This window comes from Eptesicus fuscus, chromosome 23 (assembly GCF_027574615.1).
Source record: "Eptesicus fuscus isolate TK198812 chromosome 23, DD_ASM_mEF_20220401, whole genome shotgun sequence".
Classification (NCBI taxonomy): Eukaryota; Metazoa; Chordata; class Mammalia; order Chiroptera; family Vespertilionidae; genus Eptesicus; species Eptesicus fuscus.
Genome location: NC_072495.1, coordinates 3,830,639 through 3,856,601, shown reverse-complemented (window position 1 = coordinate 3,856,601; position 25,963 = coordinate 3,830,639). Strand labels below are relative to the sequence as shown.

The 25,963-nt window shown below is 43.8% G+C and overlaps 2 protein-coding genes across 3 annotated transcripts in view; one reads left to right on the top strand and one right to left on the bottom strand.

Moving 5' to 3' along the window:
- Positions 1 to 1,978: 1,978 nt before the first annotated feature.
- COQ5 (coenzyme Q5, methyltransferase) lies at positions 1,979 to 18,265 on the bottom strand. The gene is made up of 7 exons (XM_008142783.3): positions 18,057 to 18,265; positions 13,976 to 14,125; positions 10,709 to 10,930; positions 6,288 to 6,394; positions 3,387 to 3,475; positions 2,678 to 2,789; positions 1,979 to 2,595 (listed from the first exon to the last, which is right to left on the bottom strand). The coding sequence occupies exons 1-7, from the start codon at positions 18,256 to 18,258 to the stop codon at positions 2,494 to 2,496; spliced, it is 984 nt and encodes a 327-aa protein (XP_008141005.2). The 5' UTR covers positions 18,259 to 18,265; the 3' UTR covers positions 1,979 to 2,493.
- A 3,767-nt stretch (positions 18,266 to 22,032) lies between these two features.
- RNF10 (ring finger protein 10) overlaps positions 22,033 to 25,963 on the top strand; it is a 38,718-nt gene continuing 34,787 nt past the window's right edge. Inside the window, exon 1 of one of the 2 annotated variants that reach the window (XM_054712824.1) lies at positions 22,033 to 22,271. In XM_054712824.1, coding sequence (XP_054568799.1) covers positions 22,118 to 22,271 — 154 coding nt within the window. In that variant the 5' untranslated portion in view covers positions 22,033 to 22,117. The remainder of the gene's footprint in view (positions 22,272 to 25,963) is intronic. The other variant, XM_008142784.3, reaches the window with a different exon arrangement.

The following is a 25,963-nucleotide window of genomic DNA, read 5'->3' as shown; positions in this document are numbered from 1 at the left end:
GGTAAGTATAGCCTTCATTAAAGGTTTCCTGCTGTCAATTTTAGGAAAACTTCAGTCTTTTTTTTCCTCTCCCCCGATCAAATTTTTAAGAAAATAAATATTTTATTGATTTTTTACAGAGAGGAAGGGAGAGGGAGGGAAAGAGAAGAAATATCAGTGATGAGAGAATCATTGATTGGCTGCCTCCTACATGCACTGGGGATTGAGGCAGCAACCTGGGCATGTGCCCTGCATAGGAGTCGAACCATGACCTTCTGGTTCATTAGGTCAATGCTCAACCATTGCTGGCCAGGCTTACCTTTTTTTTTTTTTTTTAATTAATATATTTTATTGATTTTTTTTTTTACAGAGAGGAAGGGAGAGGGATAGAGTTATAAACATCGATGAGAGAAACATTGATCGGCTGCCTCCTGCACACCCCCTACTGGGGATGTGCCCACAACCAAGGTACACGCCCTTGACCGGAATTGAACCTGGGACCCTTCAGTCCGCAGGCTGACGCTCTATCCACTGAGCCAAACCGGTTACGGCATTACCTTATTTTTTTTATTAAGATGTGAAGAAACCACATTGCTGTGGAGATAGGACTGGGTTGATGTTTTATGAAGTTCCCTCTAGTGCCTGCTCCTTGTTAATTTCAAAGGCCCATAGGCTCCAGCTTGGGGGTCGTGGGGGAGGAGTAAGCTAAAGTTTGTATAAGGTTTATCATTTTATTAAGTGCTTAGTTGCTGTCTTTGTCTTTGAGATAGTTGCATATAGATAGCTGTATCTGAAAGCTTTTCAGTGACAGGCAAAATCTTGAGTGAAGGTACATAAATGACCCCTACTGTGCTAGGGCAAGAGGCAGCCTGTTCAAATAGCCCAGATCTAAGTTACTTACAATTAAAGTGCCAGCCAACTCGCAGGTTGGTTTCTGCAATTTCTTAGCAAGGACCCACACAAACCTTAAGCTTTATCCACATAAAAAATAGGGCCTCGCCCTAACCGGTTTGGCTCAGTGGATAGAGCGTTGGCCTGCAGACTCAAGGGTCCCAGGTTCGATTCCGGTCAAGGGCATGTACCTTGGTTGTGGGCACATCCCCAGTGGGGGGTGTGCAGGAGGCAGCTGATCGATGTTTCTCTCTCATCGATGTTTGTTTTTTTTTTTTAAATATATTTTATTGATTTTAATACAGAGAGGAAGGGAGAGGGATAGAGAGCTAGAAACATCGATGAGAGAGAAACATTGACCAGCTGCCTCCTGCACACCCGCTACTGGGGATGTGCCCACAACCAAAGTACATGCCCTTGACCGGAATCGAACCTGGGACCCTTGAGTCCACAGGCCGACGCTCTATCCACTGAGCCAAACCGGTTTCGGCTCATCGATGTTTCTGACTCTCTATCCCTCTCCCTTCCTCTCTGTAAAAAATCAATTAAATATATATTTAAAAAAAATAGGGCCTCTGCTGAAACCGGTTTGGCTCAGTGGATAGAGTGTTGGTCTGCGGACTGAAAGGTCCCAGGTTCGATTCCGGTCAAGGGCATGTACATTGGTTGCAGGCACATCCCCAGTTAGGGGGTGTGCAGGAGGCAGCTGGTCGATGTTTCTCTCTTATCAATGTTTCTAGCTCTCTATCCCTCTCCCTTCCTCTCTGTGAAAAAATCAATAAAATATTTAAAAAAAAGAGGGCCTCATTTGAACATCAATTACTATATTAAGGATACAAGAGCTCTGCCCCCAAGTACTGGAGGAGGTTGGGCTAAATACTTTTCAAACATTTTTTACTATAAAATCCTTTATTCAAATATATCCTGACAAAGACTTCTAAGACATAAAAGCAGGAGTTTGCTGGTATTTATTCTTTCAAGGATTTGTTGTTTTCTTCATGATAGGCACAAGGGAACAATAGTGGCTTTTGGTAGAAGAGCACTGAATGAATGAAGAGCATTGAATGAATGTATTTCCCTCAAGAAAAAATTTACAAATACCATACAATTGTAAAATCACTTAGTGGTTCAGTACATAATTCTAGTTGTGACTGTTAGCCCTGACAGGCCTTGGCTTTGGCCCTCAACCAGTCCTAGGCTGAAAGGTTGACTCAGGTACAGTTAGGAAGTTTTCTGGTTCAAATCGTTAGATTCAAATGATCCATTGTCCTTCTGGAAGTCAGAACCAGCAGAGAAACTCCAAACACACTCCAAACTGAGCTTTAGTGCTGGCTTTACCTTAACCACACACTGCACAGCTGAGGAAAAATAGCAGGAACTGAGCAAAAACTACAGGCACAATACCTTGGGGAGAAGGCCTGCAGAAAGCAGTTCCTAGTGAAAGCTGAAATAAAGTGACAGAATTCGTTTCTTCCACCTTGAGATTGGTCACATCAGAACATGAGTCCAAGGCACATACCCTTAAGAGGAGATGTTCTGTTGCTGGTCTCACCAGCCTGATTATCCTGAGTTGCAGGCTTTTGACAGGATGTGAGTGGTTCATGCTCCAGGATGGTGACGGAGTTACAGTTTGAAGCCAGAGTGAATGGCCACGATGCCTGATGTTAGACTTTCATAAGTCACTTTCTGAAAACCTGCATCTTCTATCATCTCCTTGAACTCCTCCTAAAATACAAAGGGAGATATGGCAAGGATCACCTCGATTTCACCTTTCAGGCCTTTGTCATAAGTTACAGAAGTTTTGTACCTGAGCTGGGAACTGTCGAATACTCTCTACAAGGTATTGGTAGGACTTCCAGTTTCCTGCAATAACCTCTCCCAGGACAGGAATAACCTGGAAACTATAGAGATCATAAAGCCTAAACAAAAAGGCAAAAGATTAAGGTTAGAACATGCCCCTTGGTGAGAAGCAAGAAGGTCTAAGCCTGGGATCATAAACTCAGATGCCTAGAGGGTCAAGCAAGTACCTAAAATAAATGAAGTGATCCAGGTGCAAGGTCAGTAGGGAGCAATAAGGATGTGGTGACAGGTGCAGTTAGGAAGTACCATAAAAGGGGAGAAGGGATAGTTACTGCTCAGCTCTGACCATGGCCATGTGGGAATACGGCTTACCCAGGGTTGCTATGTTTTCTGATTTCTCAGGTGAAGCTGAAAATCCAGATTTTTATGTAAACTTTTATGAATTTTAAATATGGACATCTAAATCAACTTATTAAAATGCCAGGACTCAAAATCTGTGGACAGACTGAAGCCTCTGGTTGCTGGTTTGAGACTCTTCTGGCCTGGATGTTGTCATTCAGGAGTGGCTGACAACATCTGGCCTCTGAGGTGGCACTATCCTTCAGAGAGTCAGTCTGTGAGGTTCATGCTTCTTGCTTACTGGCTACTTTCTATACATTTTGGAATGGGAACCCTTGGCTAACCAATGAGAATCAAGCCCTGTTAACAGTACCAACCTGGATACAAGGGGATTGTTCACTTGGCTGAACTCCAGACAGAGAAACCGTCCTCCTGGTTTCAGGACCCGATGAGCTTCCTGGAGTGCCTGAGTGAGAAAAGGAACCAAAGAACACATTCCTCAGCAGACTCATCAGTTCCATGAGGCCCAGACAGCTTTAGCTCCTGTGGACATTACAAGTCATTTCCCACTGATCCTTTGTCCATTCTCAGTTGAGAAGATGTAACAGCAGAAATAACCCTATAACATCCTATATTTTATAGGTTTTCTGTTGCTCATGAAGAGATTACTTGAGCCCTAGCTGGTTTGGCTTAGTGGATAGTGTCGGTCTGCGGACTGAAGGGTCCCAGGTTTGATTCTGGTTAAGGGCACATGCCCTGGTTGCAGACTTGATTCTCTCTCATCATTAATGTTTCCCTTCCTCTCTGAAAAATATCTATATATATATATAAAAGGCTAATATGTTAAGTGTCCCTCCGACTGGTCGCTATGATGTGCACTGACCACCAGGAGCTGCCGTGACCTGCACTGGCCATTTACAAAGAGACAGCACCACAGACCTGATGCCCACAAAGCAACACTCGGCTTCCCCAAGTAGGACACAGGCCCTGCCACCAGCCCAGAGTGACAGCCCACCAAATCGCAGCCGACACTGCCAAGACCCCATGGCGCAAAATGCAGCCCACAGCCCAGCCCAGAAACCGTCGCTGTGGGCACCGCGTAATGATGTCACATAGCAATGCCCGGCTTCCTCTCCCTAGCCACTAGCCTCCTTGGAGTTTCTTCAGCCCAGGAACATGACTTGCTTTATAGCCAGGTACAAACATTTCACACTTTAACCTAATGTCTGTGAAGCATTTTCCCATGCCTCATCTCATTTGTCCTCACAGAAGTCCTGGAGTAGGTAGATAGGAAACTCGGTGGAATTCTATTTTCTTTTCATTAGCCAGAAAACAAAGATTTAGAAAGCTTAGAAACTTGACCTGACTGAAAAGAAGTAAGAGATGATGGACTTTGAAAATGACTTCAGAATATAGTCAAACACTGCTGCAGTTAAATATTTTACCCTTTGTTCTCCCTGTGTGATCTACAATAATAATCTGCTTCGTGTTGTGATTTACTGCTGTGTTGCTGACAATTACTTGAAAGAGAAGTTGAGGTGCTTCACTGGGCTGGAAAAAGTTTAGCTACATCAGAAAGCAGGTCTAATTAAGGAAGTTTATTCTATATCTATAAAAGGCTAAGCTGACTCGTGCATGTGCCATACATATAAAGCTCTTGCTGGTGCCAATTGCACGTGTGTGTTTCGATCCATCACTGTCGATTGTGAATTTGGTTGACACTTCTATTATAGAGAAAGGATGAATAGCGATATTAAAATATTTCTTCTAATTAATTTCCTTTCAATGTGCACAAACCTGTGCACCAGGCCACTAATACATATATATAGATAACATCTATATATATATAAAATCCTAAGCGACTGAACAACTGAACAACCAGTTGACTTGTTGCTAGGATGGGCACTAACTACCAGGGGCTGCCCCCTGGTGGTCAGTGCACTCCCACAGCCAACCTCCTGTGTGGGCCAACCTCCGCAGTCCCTCCCCCTTGGCGGGCCAGTGTTCTCCCCTCCCCCCATAGGCCCGAATCGCCAGCCAGGCCAACGGACCCCACCCATGCACAAATGTTGTGCATTGGGCCTCTAGTGTATATATAAAAGAGAAGCTTACTTGATTTAAACAGACTCAGATTGGTACAACCCCCACCAAGGGCAATTTTTGATTATCAAAATCACAATGCATATTCTCTTTGATAAAGCAATTTTACATTAATGAATCTATCTCATAGAAATGCTTCTACCATGGAAATGACATGTAGCACTATTTGAACAGCACAAGATTAGAAGCATCTTAACCATTAATGAGACTGGTTAAATGATGGAACTTCTATGCAAATGGAATCCACGCAGCTATTGGAAAAAGGAAGTGCCATGTTCTTTATGCACTGACATGGAAAAATCTCCAAGATGTATATATATAAATATATTTTTATTGATTTCAGAGAGGAAGGGAGAGGAGAGAGAGACAGAAACATCAATGATGAGAGAATCATCAATCGGCTGCCTCCTGCACGCCCTCTACTGGGGATCGAGACCACAACCCTGGGCATGTGCCCTTGACTAGAATGGAACCTGGGACCCTTTAGTCCGCAGGCTGACACTCTATCTACTGAGCCAAACCAGCTAGGACTATTCCACTTCTTTTTAATGAAAAGAAATAAGAAACTGACTCCAGACACAGGTCACAAAAACCAAGCCACAAAGCTAAAGACCACCATTAAAGGGTGTCCCAGCCAAAGCAGAGGAATCAGGTAACTGGAGGCCATATTACTGAAGCGAAACTGATGCCTTGTGCATTGTCTTCAAATGCTAAAGTAGAAATAAACAGTTGCATCAGATTAAGCAATTTTACATTCCCTTCTCTCTGAACATTCCCTTCTATCTATAGAGGAAACATGAATTTACTAGCTACCTTCTGCCAAAATAGTGTTTGAGTGCTTTTTTCTGCATCAACCTCAGAAATGCCGCTAAGCTTCTGCAAACTCTCAGGGTCAGATGGCTTCACAAGTGAGAGGAAACAGATGAAACCTCAGAGCAAGACTGACAGTCTCAAAGAAAGAAATACCAACCCAAGCAAAAAGGCTTCTATGGGATCTGCTCTCTTTGGTCCTTATCAATTTTGAGAGTAGGAACATTGGCAACTTAAAGGATGGAGGCCCCCGACTCTGAAACAGTCATTCCACTCAAGATCCGAACCCAGAAAAGAATGTCTCCATCCTTCTTCATTCACTGTGGAGCCACACCAGAACTAATATCCTGAGATGCGGCCATTCGTACCCGGTCAATGTGTGTGACATTCCGGATCCCAAAGGCAATGGTGTAGACATCAAACTTGTCTTCATCAAAGGGCAGTTCTTCAGCATCTCCCAACACCCAAGCAAGTCCTGAAAGAGAAAATGAGTTTTCGTCTTAGTCTGGTAGCTGTCTCTCCGGCACCCAGGGAATTGCCAAACCTGAGGAGGGGGGCTTGGGAACCTCCAGGCAGAAGTTGGACAGCCTGGACACCCCATTTGTGACTGGCTTCTGAAGTGGGGGCCGTTTTGTGAGGCTGAGCCCTTAAACATGTTGAATCTGATGCTAACTCTTGGTAGTTACGTGTCAGAATTGAACTGAACTGTCAGACACCTACTTGGTGTGGAAGAATTGGAGAACCGTTTGGTGATGGGCAAACATCACACTTGGTGTCAGAAAACATCACACACCTGACTTCTCCCTTGGATTCCCGGCCACTGTCTTCATGGGTGACCTCTAATCCTGAGACGTTGAAGCTGGTGTCCTTGAAGTTTAGGGAAAGTCCTTCGCCCAAGACCCTAAGTGAAACCTGATCCCGTCAAGCAGTTTTTACTTGGCTAAGTGTTTTGTATAGTGTACTGTGGTTAGGAGCCCAGATCCTGGCGTTAGACTGCCTGGGTTCTAATTCCAGCTTCACCACTTATTTAAATATCTTTTTATTGATTTCAGAGAGGAAGAGAGAGGGAGAGAGAGACAGAAACATCAATGATGAGAGACAATCATTTATCAGCTGCCTCCTGCACGCCCCCTCCTGGGGATCAAGCCTGAAACCCAGGCATGTGCCCTGCCCAGGAATTAAACCGTGACTTGGTTCATAGGTTTGATGCTCAATCACTGAGCCACATTGGCTGGGCAAGCTTCACCATTTATTAGCTGTATGATCTTGAAAAAACTACTCTGCCTCAGTTTCCTCATCTATAAAATGGAGTTAACAATAATACCTACCTCAGAGGGTCACTGGAAGTACTCTAAGTACAGAATTTAGCATTGTTATATTGATTCTATCAGAGTCTTAGAGAATCAAAGTGTCTAGTCCCTAAGTCTAGTCATGAATTCAGAAATTACCTACGGGACCCCAATAGCAGAGAGGCTATGTCCTCTAAGGATCCTGATTCAGCGTGAACATTATTCAATATGCAGTGAATTAGACATAATATATGACATAAAAGGAACGCTCTATAGAGGAAGGCAAATGAAAATAGCCTTTCTGGCCCTAGTTGGTTTGGCTCAGTGGATAGAGCATCGGCCTGCGGACTGAAGGGTCCCAGGTTCGATTCCAGTCAAGGGCATGTACCTTGGTTGTGGGCACATCCCCAGTAGGGGGTGTGCAGGAGACTAGCTGATCGATATTTCTAACTCTCTATCCCTCTTCCTTCCTCTCTGTAAAAAAATCAATAAAAATGTATATTTAAAAAAAATAGCCTTTCTGGCCCTAGTTGGTTTGGCTCAGTAAGTAGAGTTTTGGCCTGAGAACTGAAGGTTCTCGGGTTCGATTCTGGTCAGGCGCATGTACCTTAGTTGCAGGCTCGATCCCCAGCCCAGTTGGGGTACATGTGGGAGGCAACCAATCAATACATCTTTCTCACATTGATGTTTCTCTCTCTCTATCTCTCCCCCTTCCTTCCATTCTCTCTAAAAAAATTAATGGGAAAAATATCCTCAGTTGAGGATTAACAACAACAACAAGACAATTGTACTATCCAGCATTTAATGCTTCCTCTGCAGGTCGATTAGTCTTGGCAGTTAGGAGAGCCTGAAGGGCAAGCTATGTTACAGAAGAGATGGTTCCAGAAACGGAACATTACTTATCATTTCTGTCTTTGTTTGCCGTTCTGTATGGCTGAGTCCCAGAGAGAAAGGAAACATGTTTCCCAGTACGAGTAAGGAAACATAGTGCCTTTGTCTGAAAACACTGGGGGCTGTCTGCCTCCTGGTCAGTGTGGATGGTTCACAAAAGAGCCCTTCATCTTGGGGGCCAGTGGGCTGCCCTGGTGTAGGCAGCTGTTCTGAGGGGGGAGGAGGAGAAAGAACTGAGCTAAAATAACCACAGGCCCTCCGTGTGGGGCGGGAAGGAGCGAAGTGCTGATGACCTGAGGGACTTGGCTTTCTCTGTTGCACAGCCTGCCTCTCACAGTGGCTGCCTGCCTGCTTCCAGCACGGGAGAGGGCAGAGCGGCGGCGCTGGAAAACTCGGCAAACCCGGTGCAGCTGCAGCATCACTACTTCTACTGGAAAAAATCGTGGGGAAAATAGTCCTTCAAAATATCAAAACAGACGGAAAGCCAAATGTGAAACGTACATCTTTTTTTTCTGAACAGACTGACATAAATGCTTCTAAAGTGTGCATCTTTAAGCGAGGCTACAAATTGCTAAGAGTCTCCTAGCTGCTGCAGAGTACTGTGGCTTGGGAGTCCAGTCAGTGCCCACTAACATCGCCGAAAGGTTCTTGGAAACTACGACTTCAAGTGAAGCGATGGGTAGCGAAAACCAATCTGACCAGAGGCTAACTGATGAGAGTTAAGTCCTTACGGCATCTTCTGGCCACAAACACATCACCCAACTCCTACAAAAAGACTCAAAACCATTTTAATATTGAACAATGAAATAAATGTGAGCTATAGATAAATTTACGAAAGATTAATAGAAACAAGTCAGATAATGATTTTCCAACTTAATTATTCCAGTTCCGGATCACAAGCGGCAGGAGCCTGTCCGGGCAGCTCCGGTAGAAAGGTGACACTGACCCTGGGCAGGACGCCCTTCCATCACAGGGCACACGCACACGCACACGCCCTCACTCACTCAGATTGGGACAGTTATTACAGGCCAGTTCACCTCAGCGCACAGCTCTGGGATGTGGGAGGAAACTGGAGTACCTGGAGAAAACACACAGACATGGGAGAACATGCCAACTCCACACAGACGGTGGCCCTGGCCAGGAATCAAACTTTTTTTCTCTCGTCATTGTTATAACAAAAAACACTGAACCAAAAAAAAATTTTTTATTCTAGCCCAGCCAGCATAGCTCAGTGGTTGAGCATCAACCTATAAACCAGGAGGTCACAGGTCGATTCCTGGTGAAGGCACATGCCTAGGTTTTGGGCTTGATCCCCAGTGGGGGGTGTGCAGGAGGCAGCCTATCAGTGATTCCCTCTCATCATTGATGTTTCTCTCTCTCCCTCCCTCGCCCTTCCTCTCTGAAATCAATAAAAATATATTTTAAAAAAATTTATTGTAGGACCCGCTGTACTGTTTACAGGTGCTTCCTCATTGTATCAGTTGGGCCTTCTGAGAAACTGATGCTGAGATGAAGTGAAAAGGTTTTTTTGTTTCTTTGGGGGGAGGCACCTGGGAAAGATAAAAGAGATAAAAGGAAGAGGAAGCAAGACTGGATAGGAAGCCTGTTAGACCCAAAGCCTCAGCGTACCGACAGGGGCCCTGGAACAAAGCCTGCCTGTTAAGATCCAGCCTCGGAACTGTCCCGGCCCTCGGCCCTCGCAGCCTCCCAGTGCTCAGCCATCAGCTGGTGCTGCCTGGCTGGCAAGCCGAGGCGGAGCCTGCAGGTGCTGCTAAGAGCTGGAGGCTGTCAGCTACTACACTCCCGTGGCTGAAGGCAAAGTCCCTTTTTTAAGGGCAGTGCACCTTCTCGACTTCCACATCAATCAAACCATCCTAGTACTAACAGGGAAGTGGAGTGGCTCAAGAATAGGACATTTGGGGTCATGGGGAGGTGCTAGGAATTGAAAGCAAAACTTCTCTCCCAGGGTCCAGGAGCTGAGATCAGAAGGCTCAGCTCCAATGGGAGATCTGCCATTTAAGTTGTGTTTCTTGGGTAAGATGTACAACCCTTTTGGGCTTCAGCCAGCTCCCCTGTCACATAGGGCTGAAAATCTAACTCTCTAGGCTGCTGAAATAATGTGCATAAAACTGCACAAACTGGATCCACCCCCACAAATTATCTTCAACTTCTACCTAGCTATACATTTTCTAAAGCAGGAAAATAAAGCACTTCAACATTTCCCCCATTCCATCTTATTTTATAAACATACTAGAGGCCTGGTGCATGACATTCGTGCACTCAGGGGTGCGAGAGGGGGTCCCTCAGCCTGTCCTGCGCCCTTTAGCAGTCCAGAAGCCCTCGGGGGATGTCTGACTGATGGCTTAGTGCTGCCATAGCTGCTGCACTCACCAGCTGTCAGCCCAGCTTGTGGCTAAGCAGCGCTCCCTGTAGGAGTGCACTGACCACCAGAGGGCAGCTCCTGCGTTGAGTATCTGCCCCCTGGTGGTCAGTGCGCATCACAGCAACCGGTTGTTCAGCCGTTTGGTCAATTTGCATATTACCCTTTTATTATATAGGATTATTATACAGAATAAGCATTTCCTCTGCGCACTTTCTGTAGGACTTGCCAGTTTTGTATCCTTGGGCATAGGCTTTCTTCTTTCCAATCTTCAGCATCTCCTTGTTGATGTCACAGACCATGACGTGGGAACCGTTCAAGGAATCCTCTTCATTCTGGTACTTTTGGGCAATTTCTTCCCAGGATAAATTTTGCTGGGTCCTTAACTGCTGCTTCTGCTTTCTCCGATGCTGTGCCTGAACATAATTAAGGAACCGGAATGCAATGTCACCTGTGGGAAGGAAGGTGACAGGGAGGAGAGATGGAAACATAAAACCAAAGCCCAGCACTGCCTAACTCCAAAGGGACAACAAGGTGCAGGAGTGGAGGAGTGTACGAAATGAAGTTTGTGCTCATCTCCACAGTAACTGCTATTTTTTAACTTCTAATGTTCTTTAGAAAACTTTATTTAAAAATTGCATAAATAATGTATGGATATATTCTTACTTTAAAAGACTCACTATCTCAATTTTTATTTTATTTTATTATTTTTAATTTCTTTATTGATTAAGGTATCACATATTTGTCCTCATCCCCCCATTCCCATCCCACACCCCTCCCCACACATGCCCCCACCCCCCTGTTGTCCTTAACCGTTGGTTAGGCTCATATGCTTGCACACAAGTCCTTTGGTTGATCTCTCCCCTTTACCCCCACCCTCTCCTACCCTCCCCCTGAGGCCCGACAGTCTGATCCATGCCTCCTTGTTTCTGGGTCTGTTCTTGTTCATCAGTCTATGTTGTTCATTATTTCCCCTAGATGAGTGAGATCATGTGCTATTAGAAATACACTTATAAGAACCGAAAATGAGACAAGCAATAATGGTTATGGTGACAGGCAAATGAATCGGTCTGTAGTGAGTTTCTTTCTGGGCCAACAGTTCTTTTGAGACCCAATTTCAATGTCACACAGTTCCTTATGTGCACATGTCAGCACTGACATTACAGTTCTGGATGGTGGACAAATGGTGGTAATGCAGGTCCGACTCTCTCTGGTTTGGTCACTATCTCAATTTTTAGAATAAAACATGAACATTGCATTCTCTGCCCATACCTTCTCCAGACATTACAAGTATACAGAGCTTAGTGTACAGCCTTCTAGTCTTTTTCTAATAATTTTTATGGAAATAACATAGTTACAAGCAATAATTCCCTGTCCCACCACCACATCTCTCTCCCAGTTCAGTTCTCCAGAGACCATCTTTCCCAACTCTTTTAGCTGTTTCTTCTCAGTTACAGCTATTTCTTTCCTTACCAAATTTATAATGCTATCCTGTTCCCCATTCTCTGCTTGCCTCTACTCAATATATCCATATCACTTTTCATAGTTCCTCATAATACCTGGGTAACCTAGCATAATAAACTAATCAATAGTTGATTTCTTATTCCATCAACTACAGATAGTATCTCTTGACTCCCTTCAACCTTCCATCCTATGTACATTTACTCTGTCAAGACTGGTAACATTTTATTTGTTTTATAGCTATAATTAAGCCTTCTGTGCTATGTTGGTGGTTTGAGTCTAAAAGCTAAAAATCAAAGTGTTTAAATAAGGTGACCAGGTAAATACTGTTCCGGCAAAGCGAGTGCTTTCTGAGATCACATTTTCTTTAAAAAATATATATATATATTTTTATAGCTGAAACCGGTTTGGCTCAGTGGATAGAGCATCGGCCTGCGGACTGAAGGGTCCCGGGTTCGATTCCGGTCGGGGGCATGTACCTTGGTTGCGGGCACATCCCCAGTAGGGGGTGTGCAAGAGGCAGCTGATCGATGTTTCTCTCTCATCGATGTTTCTAACTCTCTCTCTCCCTTCCTCTCTGTAAAAAATCAATAAAATATATTAAAAAAAAACATTTTTATAGATTTCAGAGAGGAAGGGAGAGGGAGGGAGAGAAACATCAATGATGAGAGAGACTCATTGATAGGCTGCCTCCTGCACCCCCCCCACTGGGGATCAAACCCGCAACCCAGGCATGTGTCCTTGACCGGAATCGAACCTGGGACCCTTCAGTCTCCAGACTGATGCTCTATCCACTGAGCCAAACCAGCTAGGGCTAAAGCAGTTGCTTTATTGAGGGATAAATTGGTTATTTCTAATTTTTTTTTTAGTATTACAAAAAATGATGCAGTGAGCATATTTATAATTATGTCTTGATTGTTTGTTTTCGTTAATCCTCACCCAAGGATATTTTTCCATTGATTTTTAGAGAGTGGAAGGGAGTGGGGAGACAGAGAGAGAAACCTTGATATGAGAGAGACACATTGATTGGATGCCTCCCACACACGGCCTCATCAGGGCTGGGGATTGAGCTTGCAACCGAGGTACGTGCCCTTGACTGGAATAGAACCCAGGACCCTTCAGTCCTCGGGCTGATGCTCTATCCATCGATCCAAACTGGCTAGGGCTAGCTATATCTTCTTAAAATGTCTTTTTAAATATATGGGAGTACCTTTTAATTACATTTTCTAAATGGGCAGTTGTCAGCATGAAGTGATGCTACTGGTCATGGTACATTTGAGATGTAGGCAGCTCCAACTGAACCCCTTCTGTACTTTATCTTTGTGCCATTTTTTTTTTTAGATTCCATATCTAGAATTGTAATTGTGGGACCCTACTATAAACATGTTACACTTTGATAGATTCGGCTAAATTGTCTGTCCTCCACTGAGCAGGGTTTTTTTCCTGCCTTGTAAGATTCATTTGGGGAGAGGATCATGTCAACAAAGCCCCATTTCTTTCAAACATGGAGATTATTCTACTATAATTTATTACACATTTTCTGTTGGTACAATAACACTATTGCATTAATTTACATTAGCCATGTAATGATATCACCATGAGGCATTTTAGAAACCCATGATACTCAAAGGAGCATGCATATACAAATGCGCTGTTGATATCTGGAGTGACAATGGATTAAGCAGGAGAAGCTGCCTAGAAAGCTTATATAATATGATAAAAGGCACCCTCGCCAACCTGAGAAAGATGCTAAAGGTGGTAAAAGTCATTTAGAGGGTAAAATGTCACTGGAGTGAAAAACTGGCCTTTTCACTTTGCAATCTGTGCATTTTAGAAAAGTGACAGGCACAAAGCTGACATTCCGTGCTTTTGATTGACATTCAGTTAAAAAAAAAGAGTAAACCTTTCTTAGAAGCATGTTGATTTTCAACTGCCATCTTCAGGCTAATGACAGGGGAGGCAGCTCATTCCAACAGGAGACCCTGATCCGTGTAAAGGTGCTCGGTGGAACCGAGGAGACGAACACGGCCATTACCTGTGCCTCCAGCCACATCGAGGAGCTGGGTCCCAGGAAACGGGTGCATTCTCCAGAGCAGCACGTCCTTCCAAACGCGATGGATACCAAGACTCATCATGTCATTCATCACGTCATACTTCTTGGCCACACTTTCAAACACCTGATAAACTGACGTGGGAGAAATACAACATAATTGTGCTACTGACAAGATTAACTTGGAAAAGTCCTAAATGAAAGAGAAGGAAGCTTCGCGCCCCGCCCCCCCGAAACTGCCTGTCTTTCCAGGGTGATCCTAAGCCATAATGCTTAACATTACCTCTTCTTAAAAAGGTTTATATTACTTCATATAAAAAATCAACCTCTTTCCTACTGTCTTAGTTATCTTTTTGACCATTACTTTGTAATCATGCCATACACATACGTGGTACTAAATAGATGTCTGTTTCTTAGAGGATAGGGGTGATGGTGGAATTTTTTCTAATGGTTATTATAATAAGAGACAAAATCCGTTAGAAAGACACATGGCTAATGGATGCGAAAGCCTCCCGTCATCTCAGCCTGTATCACCGAGAAAAACCTCAGGTACAATTTGGGGGGCAGGTGGATGGCAAGATGTGAATCAGGGTTGTTATATTGCAGAGGGTCCTCGTGAATCATCTCCACAGGATCAAGCCGGACGTGGAATCTGGGCTAGCTGGAAAGAGTTTAAGACACAGGCTCCATTTAACTCCGTTGCACCTCAGTTTCTCTGCCCATAAGATGAGAAAACCAGTGCCAGTCCCTCCCTACCTCCCTGCCATAAGGCTGAACTAGGTAGTGAAGGGGAGATGCTTTGAGTTTTTCGGATGAAATGTACACATAAATCCCAAACAGAACTGTCCTCTGCCGAATCAGCGACCACAGAATTCCTCAACTCAATCTTGAATGCCCATTCTCAATCCTGGGATCTCCAAGTTGGCTTTTTTTTTTTTTGGTAATCCTAACCTGAGGATAATTTTCCATTGATTATTAGAGAAAGTGGAAGGGAGGGAGAAGGAGAGAGAGAAACAGCGAGGTCAGAGAGATACATCAACTGGTTGCCTCCTGCACGCACCCGAACCAGGGGCAGGGAACCTGTAATCAAGGTTTGTGCCTTTGACTTGAATTGAACCTGGGACCCTTCAGTCTCAGGCCGATGCTCTATCCACTGAGCAAAACTGGCCAGGGTGCTTTTTCCTTCTGAGTATCTTTTGAGGAGTTGAGGAACACAGGCTCAAACCACTGTGTATAACAACCACCCCTAGCTTTGCATGGTTCCAAAATGCATGAATTTCAGTTACTATGGTTTAGTTAAATAATACCAGTCCCCCAATAACATTGTTAAAATACAATGGCATACTAACTGTAACTGCATAAAGTGTAAACTTCTCTAGTACTTCTTCAGTCCACAAATTGCTATATAAACAACAGTAACCAGCCATGTAACTTCTTTCACAGTTTGTAAGTGGTAGGTCACTATACATCAGTTGTTCAGTTCACACACAGACAGCAAAGCATGTAGCTGTGTTACCCCCTTATCTCTGTTGAAAACGTGGCATTTTACAAAACTGGATAATTAAGAGGAAATTGGCCAACAAAAATGAAAGTGCAGCAAAGAACAAAAAGTGAAAATGGTGAAATTTAAATAGATGTCAATGGGGTTGTAGGAGAAACGGCTGACGGTGGAATGTTGACACTGCTGTCATTCAAGAGGCTCCAGATGCAGTCAGATCTTTGTAAGATGAACTTACTGACATAAATGAGGATGTGGTTGTGATGAAAACGTTGAAGATGCCCCAGAGGAAACAATGCCAGCAAAAAAGTTCACATTAAAGGAATTCTTGGAGATAATTCATGACATTGAAAGTGAGAGGGTAAAATGGTAGAAACTGATTGGAACTTAGGAAGGGGTATGGCAATTTGCCAAGGCATAGAGAAGATGCTCACTCCTACTGTAAATTAAATGCTGGGAAGACAGCAAACACTGTTCAAAATATTGGTAAATTTTTTACAAAGGAATAAAACCACTTAATGGTTGGGGAGCACACGAGACTTGGTTGGAAAGTTGTAAGGAGGACATTCTGAGAAAAGGGAAGTGTGCGGAAGGCCGCCTGCCCTGTTTATCGGAAGTCTGACTTAGGGGAGACAGGGGAGTGTCGAAGGCGGCGCCCCTAATGATTCCAAACAAGTCTGTGCAGGTGCAGACCCCCGGTGTTTACTGGAATGCTTATGCTTAATCCCTGGACGCCCTTGCCTAGAGGACAATGTAAACATGTGTCCTCCCAAGATTACTGACCCTGCTGGTTGTATCTAAAGATAAACTTTATCTCAAACTGCTGGTCCAATGAAAGCCTAAGGAGGCAGGCAATCAAGACTGCTTGGTCCCTGGAGCCAGAACACCCCTCAGCCCTCTTTCACAGTGAAACTGTCTGAGTAACCTGTTCATCCCTGTTCAGGGGCTGCTGGTCAGCCCCGGCACTTAATTCTCAATGTTTCTTATTAGAATTTTAATTAAATAATTTAACCTTAAATTTAAACATTCCAATTATATTAATTGAATTAAAAATTAAGCCTAACGTAACTATATATAAATTATGCTAAAGAAATATTAACTTTAACGTCTTTCAATTTCCCTATACATTTATAACTGACACAGAGTTTTGGATGTTCAATAATTTTTCAAGTCCATGTAATAATTATAACCCCCCCATTGATTATTAAGATCACTGTGCATGATTTCAGCTTGCACAGTCATTCTTACCATCCTGCCTGTATTTCTATCTTGGGTCTCAAATCTGGAAGCTATATTTAGCTCAGTGGGTAATTCCTCTCCCTGCTTCTCATTGTGTGAAATGTTTATATATTATAAGGCAAAATACAGAGGTTAGATATTATTAACATTTTGGAAGCAACCCACCTGATTAAAATGCCAGCTCTGCAGCTTACTAGGGAATCTTGGGCAAGTGACTTACTACCTCTGTTTCAACAGTTTCTTCATCTATAAAACCGTTGGGTTGTATTTATAAGAATTAATGCAAAGTACCTTAAGAGGTTTTAGGCTCTCAATAAGTGTTTACTATTGTTTAACTTGGCTCCACTTATTTCCCTCCACAAGCAGTTATAAAACTCCTAATACACATCAGGCACTGAGGATATAAACATGAATGAGCCACTGTCCTAGCTTTCTGGGGATTCACAGTGAAATAAATTTAAATCCAATATTCAAAGAGTTACAGTACAACTAAACTCTTAGAAAGGTTGAGGTGAGAGGTGATACACTGTAGCAGTCTTTAAGAAGGTGGTAAGTTGCATTGTAAACTCTTTTTCTTGTTTCCTGGGTGACCATAGGCTAAGTGAAGGACCTCTGGGAGCCTGACCTTATCCATCAGTAAAATGGGCATAATACCACAGCCATTATAAATGGTTAGCGGGAGTTTAAAAACTGCTCTTTTTCTTTCCCATGCCTGTGTCACCGTGCTAAGAAACTGCTCAGTAATATCTAATATTTATTGAACAATTAAGCAGTGTCAGGCATTGTTCAAAATAATATTGTGTCAAGTAATCTAATTCTCACAAGAACTCTAAGAAAAATGTTACTATTATTCCTACTTGGCAAATTTGGAAGCTGAGGTACAGAGAAGATACTTTCCTTTTTCTTTTCTACAAAAAAAAAAACCACCTATTATCAAGAGGTTAAGAACGTGGCTCTGTAGTCAGACCAAACTGAATTGGAATAATGGTTCCACCACTTTCTATGTTAAACTAGACAAGTTCTTGATTAACCTTTAAGTCTCAGTGTCCTCATGGGTAACATGGGGAAAACAATACCCACCACCAAGAAGTCGAAATGAAAACCGGAAATGTCAGCACGGTGCCTGGCACATGGTAAACGCTAAATTGATGGGCTTTTCCGATAATGGCTCCGCTTTAAAAAGAGGAGGCGTTGAAGCTCCGCAGAGTCAGGCTCGGGGCCACAGCACCGGAGCTAACACAACACGACGTTAAATCAACCCTCAGCTGGGCCGAAGAAACTAGGTCGCAGACGGTCCTTCCCCTCCATCCGCCCTCTCGCCCCGTTCACCTTTGTCTCCCTTCTCCTCCTCCGACACAGTCTCAAACCCGAAGTGCGTTTCCGCTGCCCGTTTCTCTTGGGACAAGAGCCGCGCACCCAGCGGACTCCCTGGCCAGGAGCTTCGAAGCCCGGGGAGCCGGCAGCCCCGCATCACCCGCGACCAGCCCCGGCCGCAGTAGCCCCATAGAGCGCAACTGCTGGGGGCCGCCATCTTGACAGTCGGCTGACAGCAGCCAGACAATACGTCACGTTGCATCACCAGACGGCTGACGGCGGCCGGCCAGAGACACAATTAGTCGAACGCGTCCAGAATCCTGAAATGAAGGAGTTGTGCATGATCTCTGGAATCCGGGGTCTACTTAGTCATTGAGTACTTGAAGTCCTTTCTATCTCTTCCCCAATTGAACACAAGTCACCAGGAATAAGCGGACCTTAGGGAGACCCCCGATCACCTCTCAGCGGCCACGTCTCTGAATCTTGCCAACCTATTACCAGTACCAACTCGCAAGATCCCCAGTAACTCTTGTTCTCTGGTGAAGAAGAGGGGGAGCTGAGGTACAGTGTGGCAAAAGGCTAAGATTACAGGTCAATTCTCGCAAACTTTGGCAAGCATAAGGATCACCTGGTTTGAGCTTTAAAATGCAGATCACCAGGCCCCCAATTATAGAGATTTTGAATCAGGCAATCTGATATGGGTTTTGGGAATCTTTACTTGGCCAAACTTTTCACGTGGTTCTGACGCAAGGAATTCACAGACCATTCTTGAGAAACATATGCTAGACTACGCTGAAAAGTAAACATTGGAAAGAAATGGGAATGATAGCTCTGGTATCTATTTAGCAAGTCAGAACAAATCACCATTCACACTTCCTCTCCTGCTGGGCCACAGCTACATGTCTAGCTCCAGCTGGCATAGCATAGGTATTTCACTTCAAACCCAGATTTTCCCATTCTTTTCTTTTTATGGAAAGGGTAGAGTCCATCTTGCCCAAAAGAAGATGGGGGCGGTTTGATTCTCTTTTTAAGTGCATGTTTCCTGCAAATATTTCACAAGGACCCTACGAAACTATTTTGGAAATGAAAAATTGTTTTTCTGGTATAATGTAGCCTGACAGATGGACACCGACCACTTTGTTTTGGAAGAACTGCACTGGGATTTCTCGTCCCTTCTCTTTTATCTTTATGTGTGATAGATGGAATGATTCATCCATGTAATCAGAGTTCTCATATATTTCTTAAAGGAAATATAAAAATTCATCAAGGAATCTTAGTATATCTTCCAAATGTAGTCATACATGAGAATGGACCTCAGGATTTGAGGATGTTTCTTCTAAATATCAAATTAAGTTTCCAGACCAACATTATGTAGGTATTCTCTCATTTCAATATAATCTGTGGGGGCAAAAAAAAAAAAAAAAAGTGGAAAAGGTGAACCAAGATAAGGACTGGTGGAGGGCATATTAAGGAAATTTAAAAATATAAGATTAGCCCTGACCGGTTTGGCTCAGTGGATAGAGCATCGGCCTGCGGACTTGAAGGGTCCCAGGTTTGATTCCAGTCAGGGGCATGTACCTTGGTTGCTGGCACATCCCCAGTGGGGGGTGTGCAGGAGGCAGCTGATCGATGTTTCTCTCTCATCGATGTTTCTGACTCTCTGTCCCGCTCCCTTCCTCTCTGTAAAAAAATCAATAAAATATATTTAAAAAAAAAAAAATATAAGATTAGCCCTGACCGGTTTGGCTCAGTGGATAGAGCATCGGCCTTCGGACTTGAAAGGTCCCAGGTTTGATTCCAGTCAAGGGCACATGCCTGGGTTGTGGGCTCAATCCCCAGTGGGGGGCGTGCAGGAGACGTCCAATCAGTGATTCTCTCTCATCATTGATGTTTCTCTCTCTCTCTCCCTCTCCCTTCCTCTCTGAAATCAATAAAAATATTAAAAAATACCTAAGATTAGAATCTACTTTTATTTGTCCCAGTTAAAACTGATAGTTTTAAGAAACTGATTGGCTTATATATACTCATTAATGTTTTATATAATGTGATGGTTAATAAGAAGCCAAAAAAGGCCCAATTACAGGAATCCGAGGATTTTGCCTACCTATTTATTTGTTCATATTTGACTGCTGAAATTCCACTCAACCTTCTATGCTCAGCTCAAGTGACACCACCTCTGGGAAGTCCTCTTTTATTCCTCTCAACTGTTTGTACTTTTCTCCTTGGAGCTTCTGCCCTGGTCAGCATTTGGTGTTAACTTTATTATAGCCCTTATCACAATCTTCCATTGTAGTTTCTTTTTTCTTTTCTTTTCTTCATGTGAATGATATTGTATTTAGTCATTTTTGTTTCCAACTGGAACTCTGGGAATTCAAAATTAACATCCTTGTCTGTGAGCTTCTTACAGATACCAGAAAAAGTTTCGATCTCGTCTTCCATATTGTTCTGTAGTACTTTATCCAAATGAATTTTTATGAGCTGGCTGCCATCCAGTTTCACCAGGATTCTTGTGGAACTCCTGGGATGGGATGCTTTTGCTTATTTTTGTAGGCCTTTTCAAGTTAACATAGGCAACTCTGAGCAATAAAGACAACATGCTTCCCACTAAACTATTTTTTAAAATATATTTTATTGATTTTTTACAGAGAGGAAGGGAGAGGGATAGTGAGTTAGAAACATCGATCATCTGCCTCCTGCACACCCCCTACTGGGGATGTGTCCGCAACCAAGGTACATGCCCTTGACCAGAATCGAACCTGGGACCCTTCAGTCCACAGGCCGACGCTCTATCCACTGAGCCAAACCAGTTAGGGCCACTAAACTATTTTTTATTTTTAAATATATTTTTATTGATTTCAGAGAGGAAAGGAGAGGGGAAGACAAATAGAAACATCAATGATGAGAGAGAATGATTGATCTGCTCCCTTCTGCACACCCACCCTGGGGATCAAGCCCGAAATCCCGGGCATGTGCCTTGATCAGGAACCAAATCATGACCTTCTGGTTCATAGGTCAACTCTCAATCACTGGGCAACATGGGCCGGGCATTGATCTAAGCTTTTTTAACCCATTCCCTCATCTTTAAATTTGAGTTATTGTGAGGAGTGTGATAATCTATATAAACTGCACAGCATTGCACTGAATGACAACTATTATTAATGAACTGAAATGTTAACAATGAATTACATTAATAAATGACTTATTAACAATGAAATAAAGTTTACATGAGGAAGTGCTGTAAAGTTATATTAAATGTAAGATTTTGCCATTATTGTTGCTATTATGGTTATTACTAAGAGCTAGGATAAGCCATGAATAAATTGATATTAATTCTAGTATAAGTATAAATTAATAAATCAGTAAAGGAATTACACAGGTATTCCAATGTTTGGGTGGGCTTTTAAGTAGTAGTGTATATTATTATTACATACTAGTAATGCAACATTATTAGCGTGCTAATACTAAAAACTGGACTACAAATTCCATCATCCTGTATGCTCTCAACTGTGTGAGCGGAGGTGGAAAATCATTGAACCCGGATGGAGGCTGAAAACTGCATTTCCCAGAGTGCACCATGCCACATCTCCACTATATATATACTCCATCCGGGTTCTTCGAGATGCTGTTTGGCGACTCGTCGCCATTCCAGGAGCAGCTCGGCCTCGGCCCAGGGGCGAGTGTCGGTCGCTGTGTCGGAGACACCGGTCCCCGACACCAAGACAGCCAGCCCTCTCCCCTGCCCCGCGGCGGGAGAGCGTATCCGGCCGGCCGGCGGGGCTTGCGCACCCTCCCTCGCCTCCCTGTTCCCCGCAGCCTCCGCCCCGCCAGGCCCGGCCCGGACCTCCGAGCCCCGGCCTCCTCCGCCGTCTCGGTCACTGCCGCCGCCGGGCTCCACAGCCCCGCCCGCCGCTTCTCCTCCCAGTTTGAGAAGCCGAGTAAGGAAACAGGGAAAAATGTCGCCATGAAGGCCGAGAACCGCTGCCGCCGCCGACCCCCGCCGGCCCCGAACGCCATGAGCCTGGGTCCCTGCCGCGCCCGCTCCGCTCCGACCGCCGCCGCCGCCGAGGCCCCCGTTGATGCCGCAGAGCTCCCCCAACGCCGCCGCCACCGCCTCCGACATGGACAAGAACAGCGGCCCCAGCAGCTCCGCCTCTTCGGGCAGCAGCAAAGGGCAACAGCCGCCCCGCTCCGCGTCCGCGGGGCCGGCCGGCGAGTCTAAACCCAAGAGCGGTGAGCGCGGGCTACCCTGGCGGGGGCGCGGGGCGGGTCCTGGCTCTCTGGTCAGCTGGGTCACACCCAGGGACACGCTCCGCTTTCTCTGGTCCCTAAATCCCACCTCCCCCCACTTCACTTCCCGGGTTTCCATCACTTACAGTGAACTCTTAATGAGCCCAGAACCGCGTGCTTTACGCGAATTCTGTCATTAAAGACTCGTAACAGCTCGTGAAGTAGGTGCTGTTCTTACTCCCATTTTGCAGATGGGGAAACTGAGGTCGGGAAAGCTAAGGTCGCCTCGCTAGTATGTGCCTCACAGCAGGCCTTCATACCTAGTTGTCTGACTCATCAGTTCACGCTCTTAAAAGCACGAAGTTGTTCTAGTCTTTAATGTTGAATTAGCTTTGGATAGTGTTCAAATTTAAACAGGAGAGGGTGGGGCCCAAAGACTTTTCAAACTCAAATCTTAGGTTTAATAACCTGGCTCCAGAGCCACCCCTCTCTGTGGAGGAGGACTCGTCCGTGGAAGGCTCTGTTTTGTGTGGAGCAGTGTTTCAGAGCACCGGCTCCGGGTTCTGTCTTTTTAGGTTTGCTAGACCTTGAGTGAGTGTCTGACTTTCCTTACCGGTAAGGATGGAGATGATGAGAATTAAATAAATTAACTTAGAAAACCAATGAAGCAAGGGTTTAGGAAAGTACGTGGCAGCTGATATGCACCAAATACACATCATGCCTGTTTCCCTTTGTAAGGCTCTAGTTGTGTGCTTTTACAGGGAAGATTTTGTCATTTCTGTAGTCATGCCTCTCAATGTTAAATTATGACCATGGTGATGATAATAGCTACCATTTATCTAGAGCTTACCAGGTAGCAGGTACTGGGCTAGGCTTTTACCTCTGTTGTGGAGACTCCAGTCACTAACCAGTCCAACAAGTGGAATTTTCATCTGAAGAAGGAAAAAGTTGAGAGGCCAGAGTTTAGTTAGGAGTTGGCAGGTCTGGAGTTGTAATCTCTGCTCTTTTGTATTGTGATTATATTAGTGAGAGGAAGATGTTTTCAGTGGGAAACTGTGTCAGAGAGGGAAACATTTTGAGTGCAGTTGTTTACAACTTTTTAAGATTAAAAAACTGTAAGGCTGACTCTGAAAGAAAAAACAACTGTAAGGCTGACTTGAGTTTACCTGCTGGATCTAGTAAACTTGCTTACCTGGGGTTCTGAGGGCTTCTAGGACTGCTTAGGGAACTCAGGTGGAATCCAGTTGACAAGATAATAAATATGCTTTAAATATCTAATCAGGGATTAGAGAGACTCTCAGGCCACGTCAGGCAGTATTACGTAGATTAATACTGGGGTTTTGCACCTGTATAGCTTTATCACAGATGTCTTTAGAGATAAGAGGGTAGCCAGTTCTGGCCAGTGTTGGGAACTGGTTTAGAGTGGTCTGAATATTTCTCAGTGTAGGTGATAACTTTACTTTTGCACACTATTCCCAGATATAAAGTTAAAGATTTTGATTCTCTAGCTATCTGAATTCTCAACTAATTTTTCAGGGGCTCCTTTTCAAGCCATTAACATAAGTGAGACAGCAGTAATAAATGCCTTAATGTTTATTCTTTAGTGAGGCAGTAGTGAAAGTTTGCAACAACCCAAACAAAATAAAACAGTTAAACTGAGGTATTTTAAGGCATTTTACTCATATTGTTTCTGACTTTGAATATGTTGATTAGTAGAACTAATGCTGATTAGGCTTCAGGATCATATAGAATTCTGTTGCAGTGTGACCAAAGCAAATATTTGTCAGCAACTTTTCATACTTGTATAGAATAAATATTAATTGTTGGGTTCATTTTTACTAAAGTGATTTCTTTCTTTTTAAAAAAAAAATACTATGAAGCACTCTTAAAATACTTGTTCATCTTCTTTTAAAAAAATATATTTTTATTGATTTCAGAGGGGTAGGGAGAGGGAGGGAGAGAGAAACATCAATGATGAGAGAGAATCATTGATTGGCTGCCTTCTGCAAGCCCACCACTGGGGATCTAGCCCAAAACCCAGGCATGTGCCCTTGACCGGAATCGAACCCAGGACCCTTTAGTCGGCAGGCCGACACTCTATCCACTGAGCCAAACCAGCCAGGGCATTGTTTATCTTCCTACTTGAAAGCTTCTGAGAAAGAAAGTAAAAACTCATGTAAAAGACTTTCGTAGGTTATACGAAATACACAAGTGTGCCCTCTGGTATCATTAGTTTTTGTTTAATGTGTTGAAAGCTTGGCTATAGTTGCCTTTACCAGTGCCTACTTTTCAGACTACTGCTATGTATTTTCCTTTAGCAAAAAGGAAGATTTGTAGCTAACTACACAGGTCTTCATCCATAACCCACATTGCCTGCATTTAGGAATAAATTTTTAAGGTTGAAGTGAAGGGTAGCATATGCTGCCTTCAGAACAGTAAGCTAAGACCAGTGCTGCCACAACAGGTAGCATTTAGGACCTTTTCCACAGTGACTTCTGGATGGTTGCTGGAACAAAAGGTAGCCTCCAATTCAGCATAATTCCATACACAAGTTTCAGAAAAGCTGACTCGACTTTTGATGTACTTGATGGTGCTGGAAATAGTTGAAAGAACCTCTTGAGTTTCAGAGTGCTGAGTTGAAGAACAGGAAGGGTAAGTTGAAAAGACATAAATTGCCTTATTTTTTTAAAGAGTTTTTTAATTTCTAGCACAGCCACTGTGGCTCTGGTTGAGCATCGACCTATGAACCAGTAAGTCACAGGTTCAATTCCTGCTCAGGGCATATGCCCGGGTTGTGGGCTCAATCCCCAATGTGGGGCATGCAGGAGGCAGCTGATAAATGATTCTCATCATTAATGTTTCTGTCTCTCCCTCTCCCTTCCTCTCTGAAATCAATAAAAATATATTAAAAAAATAAGTTTGTCGCCCTAACCTGTTTGGCTCAGTGGATAGAGCCAAATATATAGCACTCAAGGGTCCCAGGTTCGATTTCGGTCAAGGGCATGTACCTTGGTTGCGGGCACATCCCCAGTATGGGGTGTGCAGGAGGCAGTTGATCGATGCTTCTCTCTCATCGATGTTTCTAACTCTCTATCCCTCTCCTCTCCTCTCTGTAAAAAAATCAATAAAATGTTAAAAAAAAAAAGTTTGTCAATTTATAAATATTTTATTTTCCTTTCTCCTTTCCCTACCTCATGTGAAGAAATAACCTCTGATTTCTATTCCCTAAAACATGTGTGTCATAAATGGGCATTTGCTTCCAAGCTACATGATTAATATACTTGAGTCTTTGTTCCTGGGGCTGGCTTAAGTTTGTCCTTCATGCACACAGGAAATAGGTAAACTGGCCACCGAGATTTATTTGATCTTTCTGGTTGGAGTGGCATACCACAGTTTCTTTGTGTTGGCTAATTGCTTCAAATATTTTACATAACATTCCCTTTCTTGGCTATATTCCAACAGCTGTGTTCTGGTAGGATTAAGATGCAGTTCTAAGAATGTTTAATGGTGAATATCCAAGGAATCCCAGAGGTTGGGAAAAGTCATTTAGAAAAAGCAAAGTAAAGAGAGGCTAGGCAGTTTATGGGCAAACAGTGGACCCTAGCCCGGAACTGGGCTCTTGCCCCATCTCCCTGGGCAAGGAATGGTACTGCAGCGGAGGTTAAGGGAAGGTCAGGCATTATGAAGCAGTTATT

What these genes read in the sequence shown, in the direction of transcription:
- COQ5 (XM_008142783.3), bottom strand. Translation starts at nt 18,258, where the DNA reads ATGGCGGCCCCCAGCAGTTGCGCTCTATGGGGCTACTGCGGCCGGGGC. An exon ending in AACAATCCCCTTGTATCCAG is followed by an intron (nt 2,790 to 3,386) that starts GTTGGTACTGTT and finishes CTTTTTGTTTAG; the next exon opens with GCTTTATGATCTCTATAGTT. An exon ending in TTCGACAGTTCCCAGCTCAG is followed by an intron (nt 2,596 to 2,677) that starts GTACAAAACTTC and finishes TTTGTATTTTAG; the next exon opens with GAGGAGTTCAAGGAGATGAT.